Here is a 21272-nt window from a genome sequence, read left to right as displayed (position 1 = left end):
TTTTTTATTTACGTGGCTATAGCTATATATGGGTAGGATTCAATTGATTACTTAATAAAATTCGATTAAATGTTTAGTAATAAAAATCTAGAGGGTTTTTTTTGTTTTCCAGAAAATAGTAATACTCATTCAGGAACATGTATTCATATTGTTATAACTTATTACTGTAATATACGTATATATCATTCTTTATATAAAACTTTGGCCTTCAGATCAATCTTTTGACCCTGAAGCTGAGGTCAGAGGTCAAATGTGACAAGATAATTTTTATTGTTTTATGTTGCTTTCTATATGTTGACAGGACACAACATACGTGTAAGAATCTGTCATGGTCTGCGACTCCGTGTTTATGTTTAGTTTATTAGTATTCTGTGGTTTTGGTTACCTTGGGTGTTTGTACTCTTCTGTTTCATGGTTCATGTTCCTATGTTCTGTGTCCCCCAGTCTGTGTTAAGTTGGTGTGTTATGTCATTGCGTGTATGTGTTTCCTGTTTTATTGTGAAGGTCTGCGTCTTATGTGAGTGTTTTCAGTTTGCCTCCCTGGTCTCGTCACGTTAATCACTCCCAGCTGTGTTCCCCACCTGTGTGTAATCTCCCTGTGTTCTCTGAGTGTTTTTAAGTTGTGTCTTCTGTCATAGTAGTTGCTATTTCGTCTGTGTTGTTTCCCCTCGGTCTCCCTACGTGTATTTCCCCGGACCTCCCTGCATCTTCGTTTCTGGTTTGTTTTGTTAGTTTTACCCAGTTTAGGTTTTCCTGTTTCACCATTGCTGTTTGTATTTTCTTTTGTTTAATAAATACTCATCTGCACCAGAGCTGCCGCATTTTGGGTCCTATCTCCTATTCCACACGTCTGCCACCCGCGGTCGTGACAGAATCATAGTCATCACAGTATTTATCGAAGTCATAAGGCTTTTTGTCCATTTTTGACCAATAAATCATTGAGCTGACCCTGAAGACCTTGGTGGGTGTAAGCCAGATTTTAATGGATTTTAAACATCACATCATTCTACACCCCTGCAAAGTTTCTCAAGCCTTTTTGAGCTAATGTGTTTACAGACAGAAAGAATGGCGTGCACGCAAATGCTACCAAAAACGTAACCTCCTTAGCAGAAGTAATAAAAAAATCAAAATAACTCTGCTTCAATTTATATGGCTTCTCAAACAAATTTACTTTAATAATAATTCAGTAACATCAGTAGTTCCTAATAAGGCTTAATTTATTTCAGAGGGGAAAACACTGACATTTGTGAAAAAGAAAAGAAAGAAATCCTACACGTGTTTAACGACAAGATGTGTTTCTGCATCAATACTTTTACTTCAGAATGATTTGAAAGCTTATAGTACAATTAAACTCTATTTTAAAAATATAAAATAAGTTATTAGTTTTTATTTATTGATTGAAATTGTTCCAACAATTACCACCAAACATATCATGATTACAAAATAATATGCCCATGATTGGTGTAGATACTTTAACCACACTGTTTGGGAACCTCACAGCTTTGTGTAGCAATAAGCCCTAATGACTTTAATGATCATCATTTGTATATTGCATACTAAAACAAACTTACTGTTCTTGTTTTATCCCAGTAAACTCCCCAAATTACTCTGCGCGTATACACATGATGAATGCAATGTGTGTTGGGTGCTATTTGTCAAAGTAAATTATCAAACGTGTAGATCTTTTTTTATGTTTTATTTTGATGACTGATAGTGATTACAGTCAAGAGGTAAACAAAATGAATGAGCATGATGTTTCCACTGACCACAGCTTTACATTTATCTCAGGTTATTTGTGGTTTTGAAAGATTTTAAATATTCTTTTAGTTCTTTTAATTCTTAAAGTTATGGTTCAGGTGATGATTTAACCAGAAGAGAATAGTGGATGTAGAAAACAACACAAAATATTTATACAACTGTAGGTTTATAGGCTGGGGAAGCAGGTTAATGGCAAAATGTAGTCATCCTCCAGACTCTGAATTAGACTTTAATGTTTCTGTGTTGCTGCAATTTCATCCTGAAAATACAAGACTACAAGGCACGTGTGGTTACTCAGAAACCAGAAAGCTGATACTGTCTATGATACATTCATGACATAAGGATCCACCAGAGACTAAAGCTCACAACGACTAATATTTAGCTGTAAAGTTGTGATGTGCAGAAGTGGGTGCTCGCCTTCCAAAAGCATCGTCTTTGCAATGGAGGAGTCAGAATGTCTGTAATTAGAACAGTGCTGCCACTTCCAAAAAATATAATTCATTGTCTGCTCCACAGGGCAGGGTATTCACACAGTTCCTCTGGTACAGTGTCAGCCACTCTCCTCATACATAAAAAGAAATGCTTTAAAAAACATTTTTACAGACATATAAATCTACAAAAAGCTATAATGACAGATATTTCTTACATTTTATGTTTTATGTTGAACAAAATATTTGTTGTGCTATAATGCAATGAGAGAATATATAACAAAAATAATACATAGTACTAGATCTGTACAAAATATACCAAACCTCTCCAACAAATGAAGCCTTTGTCTTTACATGTGTTCAGAGATGCAGACATGGGAAGTGTCTGGATGTGAGATTCGAAACCAAATATGTTATGTGTGGAAAAAGAAATCCTTTTGCCTGTTTGATGTGGTTGCATGAAACAAATTTGCCCTCGCACACTTTCAAAGCCAACAAAGAGAATCAACGCTGTGATCGTCTACTGTAAAACAAGCTTAATACTGTTAATAAGAAAGGTACTGTTTTCCTACATTGCTGCTGATATCGCATGAAAATGGAGTCAAACATAAGAAGACAGGTTCTATACGCTCACTGTCCATTTCATTAGGTACAACTGTTTATCTGCTCCTTAATGGAACTTGCTAATCGGCCAATTACATGGCAGCGACTCTACAATTTAGTAAATAGACCTGGTCATAACGAGTTGATGAAGATCAAAGTACGCATCAGATGCTGCTGAGATTTTTCCCACATGACCATCTGTAGGTTTTAGAAGAAGGGTCTATGTACATGTTAAACTTTGAATCAGATTGGCTACGGCAGCAAACGACCAGACTGGGCGCTAGGCCTGTCAGGTTCACCAAAATTGGACAAACAAAGATTGGAAAAACGCTGCCTGGTCTGATGAGTCTCCGTTTCTGCCATGACATTTAGATGGCTGGGTCAGAATTTGGAATAATCAACATGAAAGCATGGATCATTGGTTCTGGTGGTGGTGGTGTAATGGTGTGAGGGATATTTTCTTGGCACATTTCTACTCCTGAGAACTGAGAGAAAAAAAATCTTTTAGTTGAACTTTTTTTGTGATTTGTTTGTCCACTACAGAGGACATAAATGAACAAGCTGGGTCTCAGGAGCATAAGCAGAGATCCCACCTGGGCTCATTAGTACCAAATAAGTCCACCAAAGTATTGTTGCTGATCATGTCCATCCCTTTATGACCACTGTGTATCTTCAGATGGCTGCATCCAGCAGGAAAATACTCTGTGTCACAAAGTTCTAATCATCTCAAACTGGTTTCTTCAACATGAAAATGAGATCACTGCACTTAAACTGACCAAAATCTCTGCTGAATGTTTCCAGGACCTTGTTAAATCTATGCCACAAATAATTAAGGCAGTTCTGAAGGCAAAAGGGGGCCCAAACCAGTACTAGCAAGGTACACCTAATGATCTGGTCAGTGAGAGTACATCACAATGCTTTCCATGTGTCACACAGATCATCTTATACATCTACAGTCTCTCCATGCCCACATAAAGGGTGAAGCTGGTATTATGGAAGCTTCGCTGCTTTGACCTCCCAGTTCTCAGTCCAGAGCTTCTTCAACGGCAGCTTGTAGGTCATCTTAAAGGAAGACAGCTGTGGGAAAAGTTCCGTGTTGAATTTCTGTTTAGTCCAATGTAACTGAGACTGAGAAATTGATGAGAGGTTTGACAGTGATGAGCATCCCGATATACAGTATGGCTGATTTCTGATGACATTCCTTCTTTTACAAAATACATTTATTATTTCCCCACACTGTCTCTGACATCAATTACCGAGACAAGTAAAACGAGACGAATCAAGTACGCCATCTGAAATATTTTGCTTTCTTAGTTAGCAGAGGCCCGTCATGTAAATGAAATAAATAACACACAAAAAGAGAAGGTGATAGAGAAAATAAAGTGGAAATATATATATCTGCATATCAAATTGCCTGGGCTTACTGAATAAAAAAAGTCCACAAAATCCCTTTAAGGCAAATGGATATTTGGAGAATGCTAAATCCCATGTAATACATTCACTGCACAATTCCTGGTCCTCTTGAATGTGTGTGAGGGGGATATAATGCATCCTGTGCTGAATGCAAGTGTGTGTTTTCTATATGTACATGTGTCAGTATGTGTGCGTGTGGTATGTAGGGAAACGAGACTGGACGTTTCAGCATTACTGTTGGAGGTTTAGAGTCAAGCCCTGGGGGAAAATGGGCAGAGAAGCCGGCACTCCAACATACTCAGTTTCCTGCCTCCCTAAGCCTAGACTCTGGGATCGCCGGGATGCATTTGTGTGGATTGGCGGAGGCCACGAAGCCCGGCAAGCAGGTGCATTTGTACGATCCCTCTGTGTTTGTGCACTCCCCGTTCTGACACAAAGGCACTTTGTCGCTGATGTCCTCACACTCGTTTATGTCTGAGGAGAAAGGACACAGCATGAGTTAGTCAGCAGGGAGAATCCCAGAAGGAAAAGCTGCCTATGACACATCTGCTGCTGAGGGGTCACCTCAAAATTATAATTCTTCCCTTTCCCGTCCTTTCCATGTTAAACTCCAACAAATTTGAGTTCTGTTCTAACTTTTCATCGTGATAAATGATCACATCAGAAACTATGATTTAAACACATGAAAATACTTTTGATAATTACTTGTTTTTCAAGAAAATAAATCAAACAGCTAATAGTTCTCAAATGTGAGGATTAGGTGCTTGCCTTTCTCTTGAAGTATTGTTCGACTCACATCATACAGTACACAAATCAGTGAATGCATCAGGGGTAATTTGGGGTTCAGCTTCCTGCCAAGGACACTCGATATGTGGACTGGAGGAGGTGGGGATCAAACCACCAACCTTCTGATAAGTGGACAGCTCATCCTATCTCCTCAGCCGTAGCTGCTCAACAAGTGACCAACACAAGTGTTTTAATTACTTTCACAAAGGTTTGCTGTTGGAGTTACTTTCCCTCAACACGATAAACGTGTTGCATAGAATCTCATATATCTTTAATCAAACATGCCGTCATGTTGCGTGTCAGCTGGACAGGATCTGCACTCGATTTCCCAGCCATCTTGAGAGCCGGACTTCTAAGAATGATGGTAAAATTAACAATCCACTGGATTGTGTTTCCTTTTGGCCTTCAACAGGTTGTTCTTTCTCTTTTCCAGCATGGGAGGTCTGATTGTCATTTCATAGCAGTCAATCTCAAATGACCCTCTTTGTGTTTATGTCATGTTCTGCTGGGGAAACACTAGCGGTGAGATTTATAAAAGGAGGCAGGGCATGAGTTGCATAGCTCCCACATGTTTCCACGGTTTTCAATGACTTTTCTTGGGAAAACTGGCTAACCTTGAAGTCGATAAGCCTGTAGCGGACACAATCTTGCAATCATAGAATTTCATTACTAAAAGACAGACTCTGTTTTCTTACAAAACAAACAAAGTACATTTATAAAAAATATCTCATGTAACACACAAGTGGCTAAGATTCAAGGCCTCCTTGCTCTTGGCAGTGTACAACCAGGGAATGTCAAACCAAAGGGTAACACACGATGGTTTTGTGGAGTACACGGCTTTCATTAGTTTCCCATAAAACACAAGTTAATGCAAGGTTGTTAAATTTAAAGCTTCTCCTTGAGGGCAAAGATTTACTGCATGAAGAGTTAACCTACTGGCTCCAGAAGTTTGAAACATGAAAGCAGAGTTCACTGTGGTTTGTTTTCAAGATTCAGCACCATATTTTTAAATGAGATATGATGTTATATGAAGTGACTGATTCTCCTATTGATCCAAGGAAGCCCCTGAACATTCTTTATTAGGAAAACATGATCTAAATGTGGGCAGCCTACTGAGAAGGCCCCTAAAGATGCTGCAGGAAAAACCCACCTATACAGGCCATCTTGTCTAGATCAAGTTCATAACCGTCTAAGCAGTCGCAGGTGTAGCCCTCTCGCACTCGAACGCAGCGACCGTTTTCACACCCATTCAGGATTCCACATTCCTCCGCCCGGAGACCTTCAAAACCTTCATAGCGTTCTGATTGGACAAATATACAGACAGACATGATATTGTTGCAACATTTATTTAAAGAAAATATTTTCAAACTCTTATAATGCTAGATGTCAGTTGACCTGTTAGGACATCCAGTCCACTAATGGGTCATTTGATATCCTCGTTCACAAAACTAATATAAAATATTCTGGCTTATACGTTGCTGTACAAAAGTTTTGAGCCACCCGTCATTTCTTTACATCCTAGTTCTAAGGAGCCAGACTTATCTTGTACTTGAGCTACAGTTTTCCAGGCTTTTAAAGGTCTTTCAAAGATTTTCTTTGGACATTGGCTGCTTTTTCACTCATTTTCACCCCAGTCCTTAACCATTTTCTCAGCAATGTTTAAGCCATTTAACACTGATCCATCGATCATTCAAGATTAAAAAAGCACCAAACTTGAGGGATGAACTAGTGTTGTGTCTACACTTAAGAGACAACTTAGCAAAGAACCAATTTTAGGTCATTTCTTCAGCCATTTTGCTACTATTAACCCTTTCAACAACACATCATTTGCTCTAATTTCTGTTATTGAATCTGCATAAAATTTTAAATATAATGATGTTTGACAGCATAAAATTGTATTGTAATTGCACCAACAAGGTGACTTACAAAGAGCTATTAGATGAAAAACTGACATGTATTGGAATGGTGTGCGGTGTGTCTTTAAAACAAAAAAATTATCTACAGCAGATGAAGAGTGTTTGTAAGCTACGTCTTTAAGAAACTGGACAAATTTCTCAATGAAGCCTTATCAGGAAAGGTCTCATTCAAAGGGTGGCTATCAAAAGGCCATTCTTAAGGAAGGGAAAGAAGGAGAAATGTCTGAAGTATCCAAAATGACACAGTGATTGGGCTGATAATCAGAGATAACAGGTCTTATGGAGTAAAGAATCCAAATGAGAAATTTTGGGTTCAACTTGTCAAAATGTACAAAGGAGATGACAGTAGAGAGGTACAGCAGTGAGTGTCTACAGGCATCTGTGATCATCTTGGGATCTTGTCACAACTGTTAGAATTATGAACAATAGATCAGATTTGATCCACCATGCAATACTATCTGGTTTGACACTATCTCTACTTTCAAGATCAGGCTTCAAACTTTCCTTTTTGCTAAAGCATATAGTTAGGGCTGGACCAGGTGATCCTGAAACCTCCCTTAGTTATGCTGCAATAGACGTAGGCTGCCGGGGGATTCCCATGATGCATTGAGTTTTTCCTTTCCAGTCACCTTTCTCACTCACTATGTATTAACAGACCTCTCTGCATTGAATCATATCTGTTATTAACCTCTGTCTCTCTTCCACAGTATGTCTTTATCCTGTCTTCCTTCTCTCACCCCAACCGGTCGCAGCAGATGGCCCCGCCCCTCCCTGAGCCTGGTTCTGCCGGAGGTTTCTTCCTGTTAAAAGGGAGTTTTTCCTTCCCACTGTCGCCAAAGTGCTGCTCATAGGGGGTCATATGATTGTTGGGTTTTTCTCTGTATCTATGAAGCGCCTTGAGGCGACTTTTGTTGTGATTTGGCGCTATATAAATAAAATTGAATTGAATTGGAAACAGCTTCATTCTTAAGCATGACAATAATCCTAAACACACTGCCAATACAGTAAAAACATACCTGGATAGAAAAACACAGAATGGAATACTGTCAGTCATTGATCTCCCCAGAGCCAAGAGCTCAACATTATTGAAGCGGTGTGGGATCATCTTGTCATGATGCTTAACAAGTATGAGCCAACATCCAAAGAAGAGCTTTGAATGTCCTTCAAAAAGCCTGGAGAACTATTCCTGAAGACTACTTAAGCAATTACAGGAAGCTGCCTAAGAGAGTTCAGGCTGCGTTCAAGAATAGAGGTGCTCATACTAAATACTGACTTTCAGGCTTGTTAGAAGTGTACAAGCTGCTAAGTTTCTCCCTAATATGCTATATATCCATGTATGTTTGCACAATTTAATAAACTGATGTACTGATTTCCTAGCAAAACATAAAGAAAGCAGGGTGCGGCTCAAGACTTTTGCACAGTACTGTAGCTGCTGTATATATTAAAGCTACTTTGAATCCCAGGTAGGTATATTTGCCTATACCTGATAAGCTTATGAAATATTATGTTAAACTACTAAAACAGAATACAACTGCATGCATATAGTCACCAGCATATGGATCCACTCGCTGCGGCTGGTACTCTCTTGGCTGCACACTGGGCACACGGACGGGGACGTGGAGGGGTGGCTGTTGAATGCCGTAGTAGTTCTCACCTTCAGAAATATCATAGGGTCCACCAGCACCGCCGTAATGATCCCAGTATGGAGGGCCAAAATGTTCTGCAGGGTCATCTATCCCCTCAACACCGTACTCATATCCTATTCGCTCTCGCAGACTATCTGAACTTCCTCTTACGTTGCACATTACTGCATAGTCAGCTGTACACAGCAGCAAACAAGGGATAGAAATGATCATTTACTTTTGAAATCAAATGGAAAATTACAAAATCATTACTGTATGAATACGCTATGCTATGAACATGGTACATAGATTCATTATGAAACTAAAAAATCACTATCTTATCTGATTCCTGCTTCTCACCAGAGTCTTTCCTGGGACAGAGGGCACAGTGTTCACTCCAGGCAACACCGTGCAGGCAGCAACACTCAGTGTATGTAGTTCTGCGATCTGATAGCGGTTTGGCACACATGTTGTCGCCCTCGAGTTGCTGCCAGCAAATATCCACGTGCACGTCATCTTCTGAGTCCACAACTTCTGGGATGTACAATGAGAAGGGTTTAAGAGAAAAAATAAGAGAATCAGAAAAATATCACTTTAAGAGTCAGCTAACCAAGTTATACTTTTTCTTTGAATATCCAAGAAGAATAAATTGTCAAAAAAAAAAAATTGAATCGGTTTGTGTGTGTGTGTCACACCCTCTGTGGTGTTGAGATCAATGCAGCGTCGCCGTGTGCTGTCGAGAACCAACGGAGGACTGCAGAAACAGTTGAATGACCCGGCCGTGTTCACACACACCCCGTTCTCGCAGACATTTCCAAATGCACACTCATCATAATCTTAAAAAAATTAGTGCAAAGAGACTCAGACGTCACCAAAATCATTGCATTTTAGCACATTAGCATGGTAATACAAAGCAGACCACGAATGAGACCATACATTTATACATACACCATACATAATAGGTAATAAAAAAAAGACTTTCTTACCCACACACTCAAGCCGGATGTTATCGTAGAAGAAGCCGGAGCGACAGTAGCAAGTATACGTAGAAAAGAGATTTGAACACTGCCCATTCTTACAGATGTCGGGCCCAAAAATCTCACATTCATTTGCATCTAAGGGGCAAAGACAGAGAGAGCTGCGTCATGTGCGTCACGTTGCGATGTGTGAGCTGAAAAAGTTTCAAATCCTGACCCTGTGCTAGAACTGTCATTCGCTTCTTTTTTTAAAAGCTGCAATTACAGTAAATACTCAGGTATAGAGGCACGTTTACCATGAGGCCGGTCCATCTGGCTTTAAAAGTTGCTGCAGGTGAAAATAAAACATTTCACCTTTTTGTGCCATTAAAAATGCTGTTGACAGCCAGTCCTAACCCCTGATGCACTTATTGTATACATTTGAAAATCCTGACTTCCTTCTCAAGTTATTGCACAAGATTTTCAGAAAACCTGACCCTGTGACCCTGACTCTGAGGTCAAGGTTACTAATATTAACTAACTAAGGTGACATCTTTTTTAGAGATTTTCAGAATACTTGACTCAAGGCCTCCATTATTTAACCTGGTGTCTTTCTCGAGTTATCACATTTGCAAACTTGGGAGTCCATGCTGCATGCCCAACCCCAGTGTGAGAACAAAACCCCATTGTGCTTTAACGGCTGAGGGGTTAAAACAGGGAAAATCTACAAAACGAGGTAGCATTTACAAGCGAAGAGTGTGTACCTATGTAAGCCCGTTGCTCATCTCCAAAACTTTGTACAGAGGAAACAGGCAAGGGTAGTAATCCACTGCCGTAAGGGCACAGCTGTTTGTAATCATCTGAAAAACAAAGACAAGCAGATTAACAAAACACAGAAAAACGCTGTTCTAATATTACAATATGTTCACTTTATTCCGATAATAAAGCTCTTGTTGTACCACTTCCTTGGACGGGACAGGCGTGGATTTCACAGTTGTCGCCCCAGCCTGCTCCAGCCGTGCAGCAGCACTCCTGCTTGGTGGTGTTGTGAGACAAGACGTTGTCGCAGAAGTTTGCGTCATTCAGATTATAATAGCACTCCCTCCTCTCCTCTGCCGAAGTGGGGAATGCAGGAATGGGTTTGGTGTCCCTCTCAGCTGTAGGTGAACAAAGAATAAAGCAGGTGAGGCGATGTCAGAGATCACGGTCGTGAAAGCATCTGTGGATTTAGTCACGGTCTGGTGTTTGAGGAAGGAAAAATGCTCTCTGATACAGCTTTTTGAAGTCATACCTCACTACACAGACGAGCTCTCCAGGAAGCTAAAGTTACAATAAATCCTAACCTTGAGGTGCACATCATCACACCGTAACAGCGTCAAAGGGCCTCCGCTCTTTCATCCGTCCACATCCCTTCAGCAGGTAGTGCATTACCCTCGCCTGCCACTGCTGAGCCTGCTCATTTGTCCAAAGGCATGGGCTCAGGCATTTCACCGTTAAGCTGCTGGCTTAGCCAAATGGAAACACTGGCATGTGAGTCAACACACCATTCAGTCTCACATGATTGATTAACACACGTCGAAAGCAAACAGTGGAATGTGGCAGAAAGGTACACAAAGGCATAACTGGGGTTTAGAGCCCAGGCAGAAGAAAAAACATCCCCGCTGAGGGCACGTAGCTTAATAATGTAAATACCCCCAATTTGTGTACACATGTGCCTATCAAACTGGGAATGTGATGATATTTCCATGACTCAAAAGGCTTTAGTCATCCTGAAATTACACTGCATTACATATCTTTAACCTCTGCACTTTCCGATTATTTTAGCACAAGAGCACAGAGCAATGTGTCTTTAGCTCTAATTGCTAATAGCTACACCTTATCCCTGTTTGTCTTGGTGGGGAAATGGGTTTACGGTAACTAAGGCCCCAGGGCATTTGCTTGGCTCCGATCGAGAAGTTACTTCATCGTTTGTCTGGCGGATTAGGCTGATACAAATTTTTGCGGGAAACCCACCCAACCATAACCCCAGCCTGTAAAGAAAAAAAAAAGGAAACACGCAGGTCAAAAGATACTCTAAGAGATGTGGAGTAAGCCATGTCCACCTAGTCGCCCTTGTTTGGATAATGAGAGACGGCTCATTAAATCAGGGAAAACTTCGTCTCCCAATGACGGGATTGAGTTCTAGTCCTGCTCTATTACCCATGGAACGGCACTGGCTGGTGCGGGGATCAAATTCCTCATTGTCGTTGGGGCAGATGCACAGGAAGCTGCCATCGAAGTTCTCACACAGGGCCTCCCCACACAGCGCCAAGCTCATCTCGCACTCATTCACGTCTGAGAAAAGCAGGAGAGGAAGCTTTAGGTCAGTAAAGGATCGGGAACATGCACACGGTTGTCAGAAGAGTACTTGATATTCAAATGAAAGAAAAGTCCTTCATGCATTTCTTTATAAAACTATCTTACATCTATTCTTACATCTATCTATCTTAAGAAAGATTTGACTTTTTACAAATAGATGATAAATGTAAATTTTTATTGTTTAATAACCAGCCAATAAATTCTCAGCTGGAGGATGTAGTTTTTACCATGAGTGTTAACAGTGTATGTGTTAGAAAGTCTTTCATTTGCAGATTTGTACACAAAAGATGTACTTTTAAGATTTAGACTATGAGAGTGCATACGTGGAAGTGGTTCAGAATGACTATTAACAGTTAGTTTCATAATTTTTTGGACAAAGATACAATTTTTGTAGTTTTGTCTCAGTATACCGCTGCAGTGTTTAAAGCAAACAGTTAAGATGTGACTGAAGGTCCAACTTTAACTGAAGAAGTTTAACAAAACTGCTGCATCGATTGTTTAGGAATTACACCCATTTTTATGCACAGTCCCTCATTTTCAGAGGCTCAAAAGTAATTGGACAATTGACAAGCAGGTTCATGTCCAGGAGAGGCCTGCTCCATTCTTATTCCATGAAAAATGAAGCAGACATAATCGCTGAAACTGATGCAGGGTGTTTAAATATGAATATGACGCCACCAATAGGCAAAAACAAAAACTTTAGGAGTCGGCGAATCGTCAAACTGGGGCATTTTTAAAAAGAATGAATGCACTGACCAGCTCAGCAACACCAAAAGCGCTGAAAGATCACAGAAGACAACTAAAGTAAATCATGTCAAAATTACTTACATATCTAATAATTTAAAAAAACAAACACTTTATAGCATCTAACTGATGTTGTGAAGCAGCAGGATAAATGAAGTGTACAAATCTACACTCTCTGCCCAGATTCAGCCGAACGCTGCAAAAGTAATCAGACAGCTCTTCACAGCGTTGAATGAATTCCAAACCATACTGCGAGAGTTTTTCAAGGGAAAGAAATAGGATATTCTTCATGGCCAAGTCAGTCTCAGTCCAACAGAGCATGCTTTTTAGTTGCTGAAGACAAAACTGTAGGCAGAGACACCCACAAACAAGCAGCAGCTTAAAGTGGCTGCAGTAAAGAACTAGGAGAGCATCTCCGGGGAGGAAACACAGCATTTGGGCCTTGGGTTCTAAACCTCAGGAAGTCAAGACAGCATCTGTATTAAAAAATATATATCATATTTAAGATTTAGGTTTTGGAGCCTCTGAAAATGGGGTACTGCGTATAAAAACGAGTGTATTTCCTAAACAGTTCATAGACTATCTTTATAAAACTCCTTATGCTTAAACTGCATCTTTGTTTGTCTGATTTAACATCCACCATGGAGGTGTACAGAGTATGCCTCTGTACACCTCCATGGTGGATGTTACTACTTTGACCAACGAATTATGGATTGTATTGGAATATATTTCAACATAGTGTATTTAATTTTGAAAAACACATTTATATGAACAGGCTAGTTTAGCTTGTCTACAGCGGATACTTTCTGGACAGCAGTAACACACCGACACATCTGGTCATATCTCCCGGAGGGTTGGTGTAGCCTCGGTCACACTGGCAGCGGAATGAGCCATCTGTGTTCTCACAGAAGCCGTTGCTCCCACAGATGGTTTCGTTGTCACATTCATCAATATCTGCAAGGCGAGAGCAGGCAGAGAGGTGAGCGCAGCGTTAATATTTACAGTGTCATTCTGCACAACAGACTCTCGGACTGCCTCCGTAAACACTACGCCGCTTTCTCCAAAATAAACACCACTACCATTCTGACCGTACAATAACAAGAGAAATCACTGCCATCATAACATGTCAGGGACAGTGTACAGATTAGACAATTCGTTAAGAAGCTTTTCAAACTTTGCTCCTCATGGATTGATTCATGGGGACTCGCTCTCTCTCTCTGCATGGACACAGTGTAAAGTGAGCGTGATGTGGGTCTGGAAAGCTGCGGGTGAATGTTCTTTAGTTGTGTCAGCCGAGTGGGAAGTGACAGAGGAGTCCGCAGCATCCAGCCAACATTCAGTACTCACCAAGACTTTACAAGCAGCTGGAGAGTTCAGATCTGGCATTAAGAGCAGCTCTCTGGCATGAACCACTTTCCAATCTAATCAATGAATGTACTGAAAAACAGGCTCTTACTACGAAAGGACTGAGAGCATAGGGGGACTTTGTGGGGGCCTGAAATGGAAGTTAGGAATCTGGCGGGTCTGCAGTAGTTTCTTGTTTGCAAGGCATTAAATCATAAAACATGGTTGATAAAATCACAAGAGAAACTATATGCTTTATGTCAGTTCGGCTTGTCGAAACTGTTAACAGCGGACCTCGTAACCGCACTGACTCCCCCTACCAGTTGCTGTTTGAAAGGTAACATTTGTTTGCAGTTTCTAACATACATGATTTAGTATTTCTTGGCATCGCCAGCATAGCAGAAGCCAAAGACTGATGCTGCAGGGAGGGGGGTAAAGCTGATTATAATTGTTTTAAAAAACACTCACAGTGCTTAATGGTCACACTTTAGTGACATGAAATTATTCTCTGGTCAGTTTCCCTCCTTCTTGGGTTGCTGGAATATAAATTCAGGTAACTTGATCAACAATTTGGATAAAGTAAAAGTGACAAACACAGCCAGAAGTTAAGTCCTTGTACTTTTTCTGCAAGGCACCAAGTTAAAAACATTACAACAGGCAGGCCTCACAACTGATATGAATTGTACAGATGAAATTAAAGAATACTACTTTACTGTGTCTGTTTTATTGTAAGCGTAATTTGATTTTGTTAATATTTTCTTTTTAACTTTCATAACCTTCCATGGAAACTAATAGTTTCCATGACTAATAGTAACTCCACTGGAGTGATAATAGGTTTTGGAAAAAACAAAACAAAACTTGAAATTAAAAAAGATTCTGAACATGGAAAAAATCACGACATCTTGAATATTTAAATGATTTTTGATCCGTTCCACTAAAAACTCTCATACATCTGCCTCTAACTGTAATAAAGACAAGATGTTACGTCCAGTGGTACCTTAAACTTTCGTGACAATATGATTTATGGTGTAAAAAGCGCCATCATTCACATGTTGTCTAACCCTGTTCTATTTTGCCTATGAGGACTAATACAGGCCGCTTCAGCTGAAAAAAAAAAGGGGGAAGAAAGTGGGACAGAGAAACCGCAATCCATCTGATTTGAACAGCACGCTTGGCCAGGGCCCCGTCCTCTCCTCCAACGCAGAAATCTCCTTTCTCAGGCTCATTGGGGGAACTAATCCTCTACCAGTGTTTCTGTCCTGACTTGGACATTTCTCTAACATGCCTCTGGGGTCAGAGACAGGGTCTCCCACCAGCTAATAAAACTGTGGAGACAAAATTGCCTTTGTCATTTGTAAAATGTTTCCCTGGAAGGGCTGAGGAGGACTGAAATTGCTAGAATAGACTTGTGGGCTCAAATGGACGGACACATACTAAGAACCGCCAACTTACTGGATGTGCTTTTGAATACTTTAAGGAATTGCACACAATTGAAAATTTTTTAGGGAATAACATCTCAAAGGCCTAGTTAGCCATGTTTCTCTATTAAAGGGGGGGAAAGTATTGTATACCAAGGTTTAAGGAACATTTTTCTCAAGTGTGAAGAGCTTAAGTGGAGTTAGGAATGTTGGAATTGACAGCAGAGACCAGCTGGGAGGTCCGGGGAGGGAAGTCGATGAAAGCTCTCTGCTAATATGTGAAATAATCAGTGTCTGAAGGCGGATTTTCATTCGTGTGTGACATGGAAGAAAATCTGTTGCAAACCACATGTTGGGATGAGATGCACTCAAAGTATCATATCTGAGAGGAACAAGAAAATCTGGACCAAAACGAAAACTGGAATTTAGTCATTGCTGTGCCCGTCTTTTTGCAGTGTTTGAGTGATAGCATTACTTGACCAGCCATTTAGGTCTGTCAACCACAGACAGTCAGGCTGATAATTGCAGCACTAATGATTTGTGGGAAAAAATGAATATTACAGCATGAGATAACTCCACCAAGAGCGAGTCTCACACTAGCACGACATGGGGTTGCCTTTCTTAGTCTTTCCATGCGATCATCAGTTACGTCAGGACACATGCAGCGCTGTAATTTGCCTGGGGGGAAGAAGTGAGGCAGGAAAGCTGAGATGAAGGGGCAGCACGGGCCCAAAAACAACCTACTCTAACGGCCTGACCCGGGAGGACATGCTTCCTGGATCCGGTGATGGTGGATTTGGGTGTGGAGGAGTGTTAAAAACTGGTCTCTGTGCCATGTGTTAATCTGAAGCACATGGCAGCAGGCAAAGAGAATACAGGGATACATCAATGACTGTTGACTCACCCCGCCACAGTCCACACTTCTCCGTTGTTCTTCGGGCAACCCCTTGTCTGATTGGACCCATATGCAGAGGTTATTTCACACATGATCGGTTAAGGATAAGGTGAGGTATTTGCCTTCAGGGAAGCATGTTTGCGGGCTTTATCAGATATTACATCAACAACCGGTCCTGGGTTAACTACACTGATGACCAACCTGCGGTGTGACCAGTGTACATCTTAAAAAGAAAGTACAACTGCACGAGGAGTCACACACATGTTAAAGTCTTCAGATTTCTATACATTTACAGGGGTGGGAGGCTGGCAAGAGTGAGACCGCAGACAATTTCCGCCCTTGGGTAAAAGCCTTATTAAAGACGAGGCATAGCTCGGGGGAATTTACGAGCGTGATGGTGAATTAAAGCTAAAAACAATGATGTGCAGCACGCATACACACACGCGTCCAAACACTTATGTACGGCATCGTGTTAGATTTGAGCGTAGACCTTATAGCACAGTTGCGGTGGCATTTGCTGTGGCAAAAAAAAGCCCCTCTGTTTTTCCCTTTTTGTGTCACGGCCTCTAAATCTAAATGAGCGCAGGGAGCAGAGCCAACGACAACCGCTGCCTCTTTCAAAGGCGGGTGAGTAAAAATAAAGCAATACCCCCTCGCAGAAACTGCAAATTACCACGTCTGGTCTCTTCTTGAATATTTGATGATTTTCTTTTTGCAAGCCACCAAAAAATGCCCGGGAGTAATTGGGCTCCATCCTTGGGCTTTTTTTAAACATTTTTTTATTGAGGTGACGGCAGCATCTCCCAAAACTTCCATTCGCGAGGTGAAACAAGCCACTATTGTGTGTAACGCTGAGTGATTTTAAACGTAAGAGGGCTTGGTTCTCAAACCGGGGCTGTGAGTCAACGCTGAGCTGTGCGAGTGCTTGTTGTAGCATCTAGTGAAAACAGCATCACAACATAGCAACAGGAGAAAAATGGTCAAGCACCCACAGAGATGAGATAAATAGAGTTTTGTGGAACTATAAAAGAAGATTTTGTAATCAGGCCACATCTCAGGACTCCTCAGGAGCATGTCAGACATGTTAGCAACTGGGTGAGTGGCTCAGAAGTGGAATCGGACTAAGAGGTCCAAACCCAGGCAGCTCTGTGTGGAGTCTCCACATGTCTGTATGAGCTTTCTCCTGGAGATTGGGTGTGTCTGCTAAATTCCAGCACAACTCCTTCAAAAGACACTTTCAGCATCAAGAATTTCACGGTTTTGGGCAAATAAAGGTATAAAAGGGATCATCACACTAGAGGCAACTAAAGGGCACATGGGGTGATTTAAATAAAATGCATATATCATGGCAGGCAAAGTCCTTAAGCCCTAATGCACAGCAAGCAATGATGAAAATCTAACCTGTGTGAGCTGCTTAGCAGTGTTTTGTCTCTGAAGTCAAAAGAGCAGAGGTGAGCAGCTGGCTTCAATCAAGTCTTGTTGAACTAAAGGCCTCTGCACTCAGACAGACAAGATCATAAAGTGCAGTGAGGAGGCAGCCACACATAGCCAGGATCAGTGTAGTAGACGAGGGGTGGTGGGCAGATCTACGATCTGTCACCGGTCAACACTGCCCGCAGCAGCATTTTCTCTCCAGAGCATCACTTGATAGTCTAATAAAAACTTTGGGTCATGAAAACATGTGAAGCCACACTCTGCCCTGAGTGCATCTCTGCAACCACCACAGTCTCTGGTTCTCTTTCTCCAACACAAACACACACGGGAGGATGCCAAAAAAAACCCAAAAATAACCCCACACTTAACCACAGACGTGCGCACACACACACACAGTCACGCTGACATGCACACGCAATCGGCCACAAACACCCACAGCTTCAATCTACGGTCCAACACATCATTCCATTCTGATGCTCTCAGTCTGCTTTCCCTTCTTCGCCTGTCACTCTCCAGTGACTGTTTGGATCCTCTCTAAACATGAGGAAAATATCTAGACCTTCTTTTTTTCTGGTCATAAACTCCATTTGTTGTTTTATGGTGCTATGAGAGTGACAAAGACAAGCAATACCACATTACAAAATAAAGAGCAAAAAAAAAAATCCAATTTGTTGTGCAACAAACTTTGCAAATGTCTTGAGCCCAAGGTGTTCAGTCCTGCCAGGAAATACATAAGTCTTCGTGGACTCTGGAAGTCATGGACATGTGCCTGTTGTTGTTGGCTAGCTGTGTTCACAGATGTAGCGTGAGTACAAACCCATCCAGCCAATGCCAGGTGACTGTGGCTTCTCTACGAGGGTGGGGGGGACAAACAGTAAGCTGGCCTTGCCTGACTATCTCATCTTTCTTCTCTTAGAAGAACTGCAGCGATCAGGTTCTACTTTGGGACTCTGCCAGAGTGCCCCATTATCTCTGTTTTCAGGTGAATGACTTCTATCAGCTTCTGGCCTTACAATTGGCTTCCAATGACAGTGCGGTATTGTCTTCAAAGGGCCTCAATATTGGGCTATTTCTCATTATCTTCCATGGTGGCCTTTTGTGCAGGAAGACCCAGAGGTCTTGATAGCTTTTAACTTGCATCTGTCCCTATGTGTGCATGCCAACCTGATATGTGCGATGGGGTGAGAGACCTGTAGAGTGGTGTGGTGGTGGTGACTTGATTTGAATACAAAACTACAGCCATGGAGTAATGAAGTATTAGGTCATGCACAGTCTATAAATAGATCAACCCCCTTTCAATACAATTAAATTTGCTTACACACAAAAACAGGCTAAAAATGCCTGTTTAATTCTTTTTCTCCACATAATTGAGCGTGCTAGTCTTTTTAAGTACAGTGCAATTTTGAAAACTCACCACAGCCTGTGGCGAGTTCTCCCTCAAGGCCAGGCTGGCAACCCACAAAGCACCGGTAAGAGCCGATGGTGTTCTCGCAGCGCCAGGTGCCACAGACTGAGCTCCCAAACTCCTTGCACTCGTTCTGGTCTATAGAGAAGAAGAAAAGAGAGAGAGAGAGACAGATGTTTGTCAGTAACCGACAAACAGAGGCGCAAACGTAACCACATGTGCAATCAGACACAAATGCGCGCACCCCCGCACGCAAACTCATATTCCCACCACTGCTCCTCTGCTCCCGGTGTAATGGCTGCAAAGCAGGAGTCGGCCAGGAGGCCTGTGGTGTAGCTGTCCTCAGTAAACGCAGCAGGCAAAGGGAATGGCCAAGAACAATATTATCACAGCAACCAAAGAACTTGTGAAGGAGCTAAAGGGAGACGTTCCAGAGGGAGAAACACCTCCTGCTCACAATGGGGTCATTCATGCTTCCCACTGGGGAGAGGGAGCTGAGGGCTCCAGCCATGTAATCCAGGCACCCCTCAGTCCCAAGACCACGGAGGAAAGCCTCTAAGCCAGGCTTGGACACTTTCACTGGAGCCTGACGTGCTATAGATAATCAATCATATCCAACTGTGCTATACTGTGTATGTTTGAGCCTTAATGTAGCGTGACAATCAAACAGCTAAAGCTGACATGTTGTTTTAGTCAGACAGATGAAACTTCTGGGCAGAGGTAGGGTCAATAACAACCGTGACAAACACAACTTGAAAACAAAAGGAAGTTTTAATCAGTCTTACCCTCACAGTCAGCCGTATCAGTGTTGAATTTGAAGCCGGCCTCGCACAAGCACAAGAACGAGCCCTCGCCGTTGATGCACTTTCCTCGGATGCACACATCATCCTTGCTGCATTCATCCACGTCTACGACGGACAAAAAGTGGGGAAAGAAAAGCAGACAAATTAGCGGAAAGTGCGGCTCAAGATCTTACAGATTGATTAACAGCAATTATCCGCACGGATCCTCCATCTTCAGCGAGTCCACGGGGAGCGCGGCTTCTTCTCGTATCAGAAAAAGAATGTGTAATCAAGCGCTCATCTGAACACTAGGCGTGCTGGCCATTTGGAGCGCTTCATGGTATACTTGCAAACAGGAAACAAAGCAGAAGAGAGATCTACCTCAGCTTTTCAGGCTGAGAACATTTCCCCCAGACTCGTTAAAATTAATAACGAATGCTCGATGCCTGATTAGCTGTAGATGGGTGGATAATTGCGGCATTACAGCATAGCTTATACAGTACTTGGACTTGTGGTGAAAGGTGAGGGAAAACGCAAGAAACCAGAGGAAATTCATCACTGAGGAAAATGCCTGCCTTCCTTTTCCAGTCTTTTGATAATCAGATGAATCTTACAGAGACGACAAGGTAAACACCCGATTGCAACGATAGGGAGGGAAAAAAGCAGCACTCCAGACTTTAGGTAAATACATAAATATGCTGTGACTGGATAGCTTTGGAGTGTATTCAAATCCTTCAAAGTCTTATTGAAAGGAACAGGAAGGCCATGGCAGAAGTTGTTGATTTGGATTAAGCTGAGGTATGTTTCAGTCCGCTGTCAGTCTTTTATTGCTCATGCTGTTTTTTGCTGGTCTGGAAAGGCCAAGCGTCGTTTTGGCCCCACCTGACTGAACGTATCTTTCATTCCCATAACCTCACAAACCCTCGTCCTCCCTTCTTCGCGTCCTTCAGGCTCATGTCAGAAGGGGGCCTGGCTTTTATTGTGTCAGCACTGTACACACAATGGCAGACTGCAAGAAAATATATGACAACTGCTGATTTATAGGATAATTAGGGCCCAGTATTTGTTGGGGCGAATAGCCAAAGTACCTGATCCATGTTGGGCAACTTGCTCAGTTTGTGATATCTGAAGCACTCCAAGGCCAAAAGAACGCCCCTGCACGAGGAGTGACCCTTGTCCTCTGCTGCAAGTAAATTCTGCCAACTCCATGACCATGCCAGCATCTCGCAGAGGCCAGCCTACCTGCTTCATATCATGACAGAACAGTTCACTGCCAGACATCTTTTACTTAACTCATCCTCCACCAGATTGCAAGACCCACCAGAAATAACACTGATCCAATTCTGACATCCTAGCCGGAGTTATTTCATGTATTGTTTTAGTAATTGCTCCAGATTCTTGTAAAGCCCT

At 41.9% G+C, this 21272-nt stretch overlaps 1 protein-coding gene across 2 annotated transcripts in view; it reads right to left on the bottom strand.

Moving 5' to 3' along the window:
• Positions 1-1969: 1969 nt before the first annotated feature.
• Positions 1970-21272, bottom strand: part of LOC146647155 (latent-transforming growth factor beta-binding protein 2-like) — a 92760-nt gene continuing 73457 nt past the window's right edge. The window contains exons 30-41 of one of the 2 annotated variants that reach the window (XM_085392421.1): positions 19866-19988; positions 19090-19218; positions 13410-13538; positions 11682-11816; positions 10442-10639; positions 10247-10342; positions 9513-9641; positions 9222-9362; positions 8887-9060; positions 8454-8723; positions 6139-6288; positions 1970-4676 (exon numbers count right to left, since the gene is read on the bottom strand). In XM_085392421.1, the coding sequence (XP_085248547.1) occupies positions 4501-4676; positions 6139-6288; positions 8454-8723; positions 8887-9060; positions 9222-9362; positions 9513-9641; positions 10247-10342; positions 10442-10639; positions 11682-11816; positions 13410-13538; positions 19090-19218; positions 19866-19988 (1850 nt within the window). In that variant the 3' untranslated portion in view covers positions 1970-4500. The remainder of the gene's footprint in view (positions 4677-6138; positions 6289-8453; positions 8724-8886; positions 9061-9221; positions 9363-9512; positions 9642-10246; positions 10343-10441; positions 10640-11681; positions 11817-13409; positions 13539-19089; positions 19219-19865; positions 19989-21272) is intronic. The other variant, XM_085392422.1, reaches the window with a different exon arrangement.

The sequence above is a fragment of the Rhamphochromis longiceps genome, linkage group LG19 (assembly GCF_057381845.1).
Source record: "Rhamphochromis longiceps isolate RC_006_pf linkage group LG19, R_longiceps_female_GT1.1, whole genome shotgun sequence".
NCBI classification, from domain to species: Eukaryota; Metazoa; Chordata; class Actinopteri; order Cichliformes; family Cichlidae; genus Rhamphochromis; species Rhamphochromis longiceps.
Note: the sequence above shows the minus strand (reverse complement) of the source record. Positions and strands in the feature narration are given on the sequence as shown.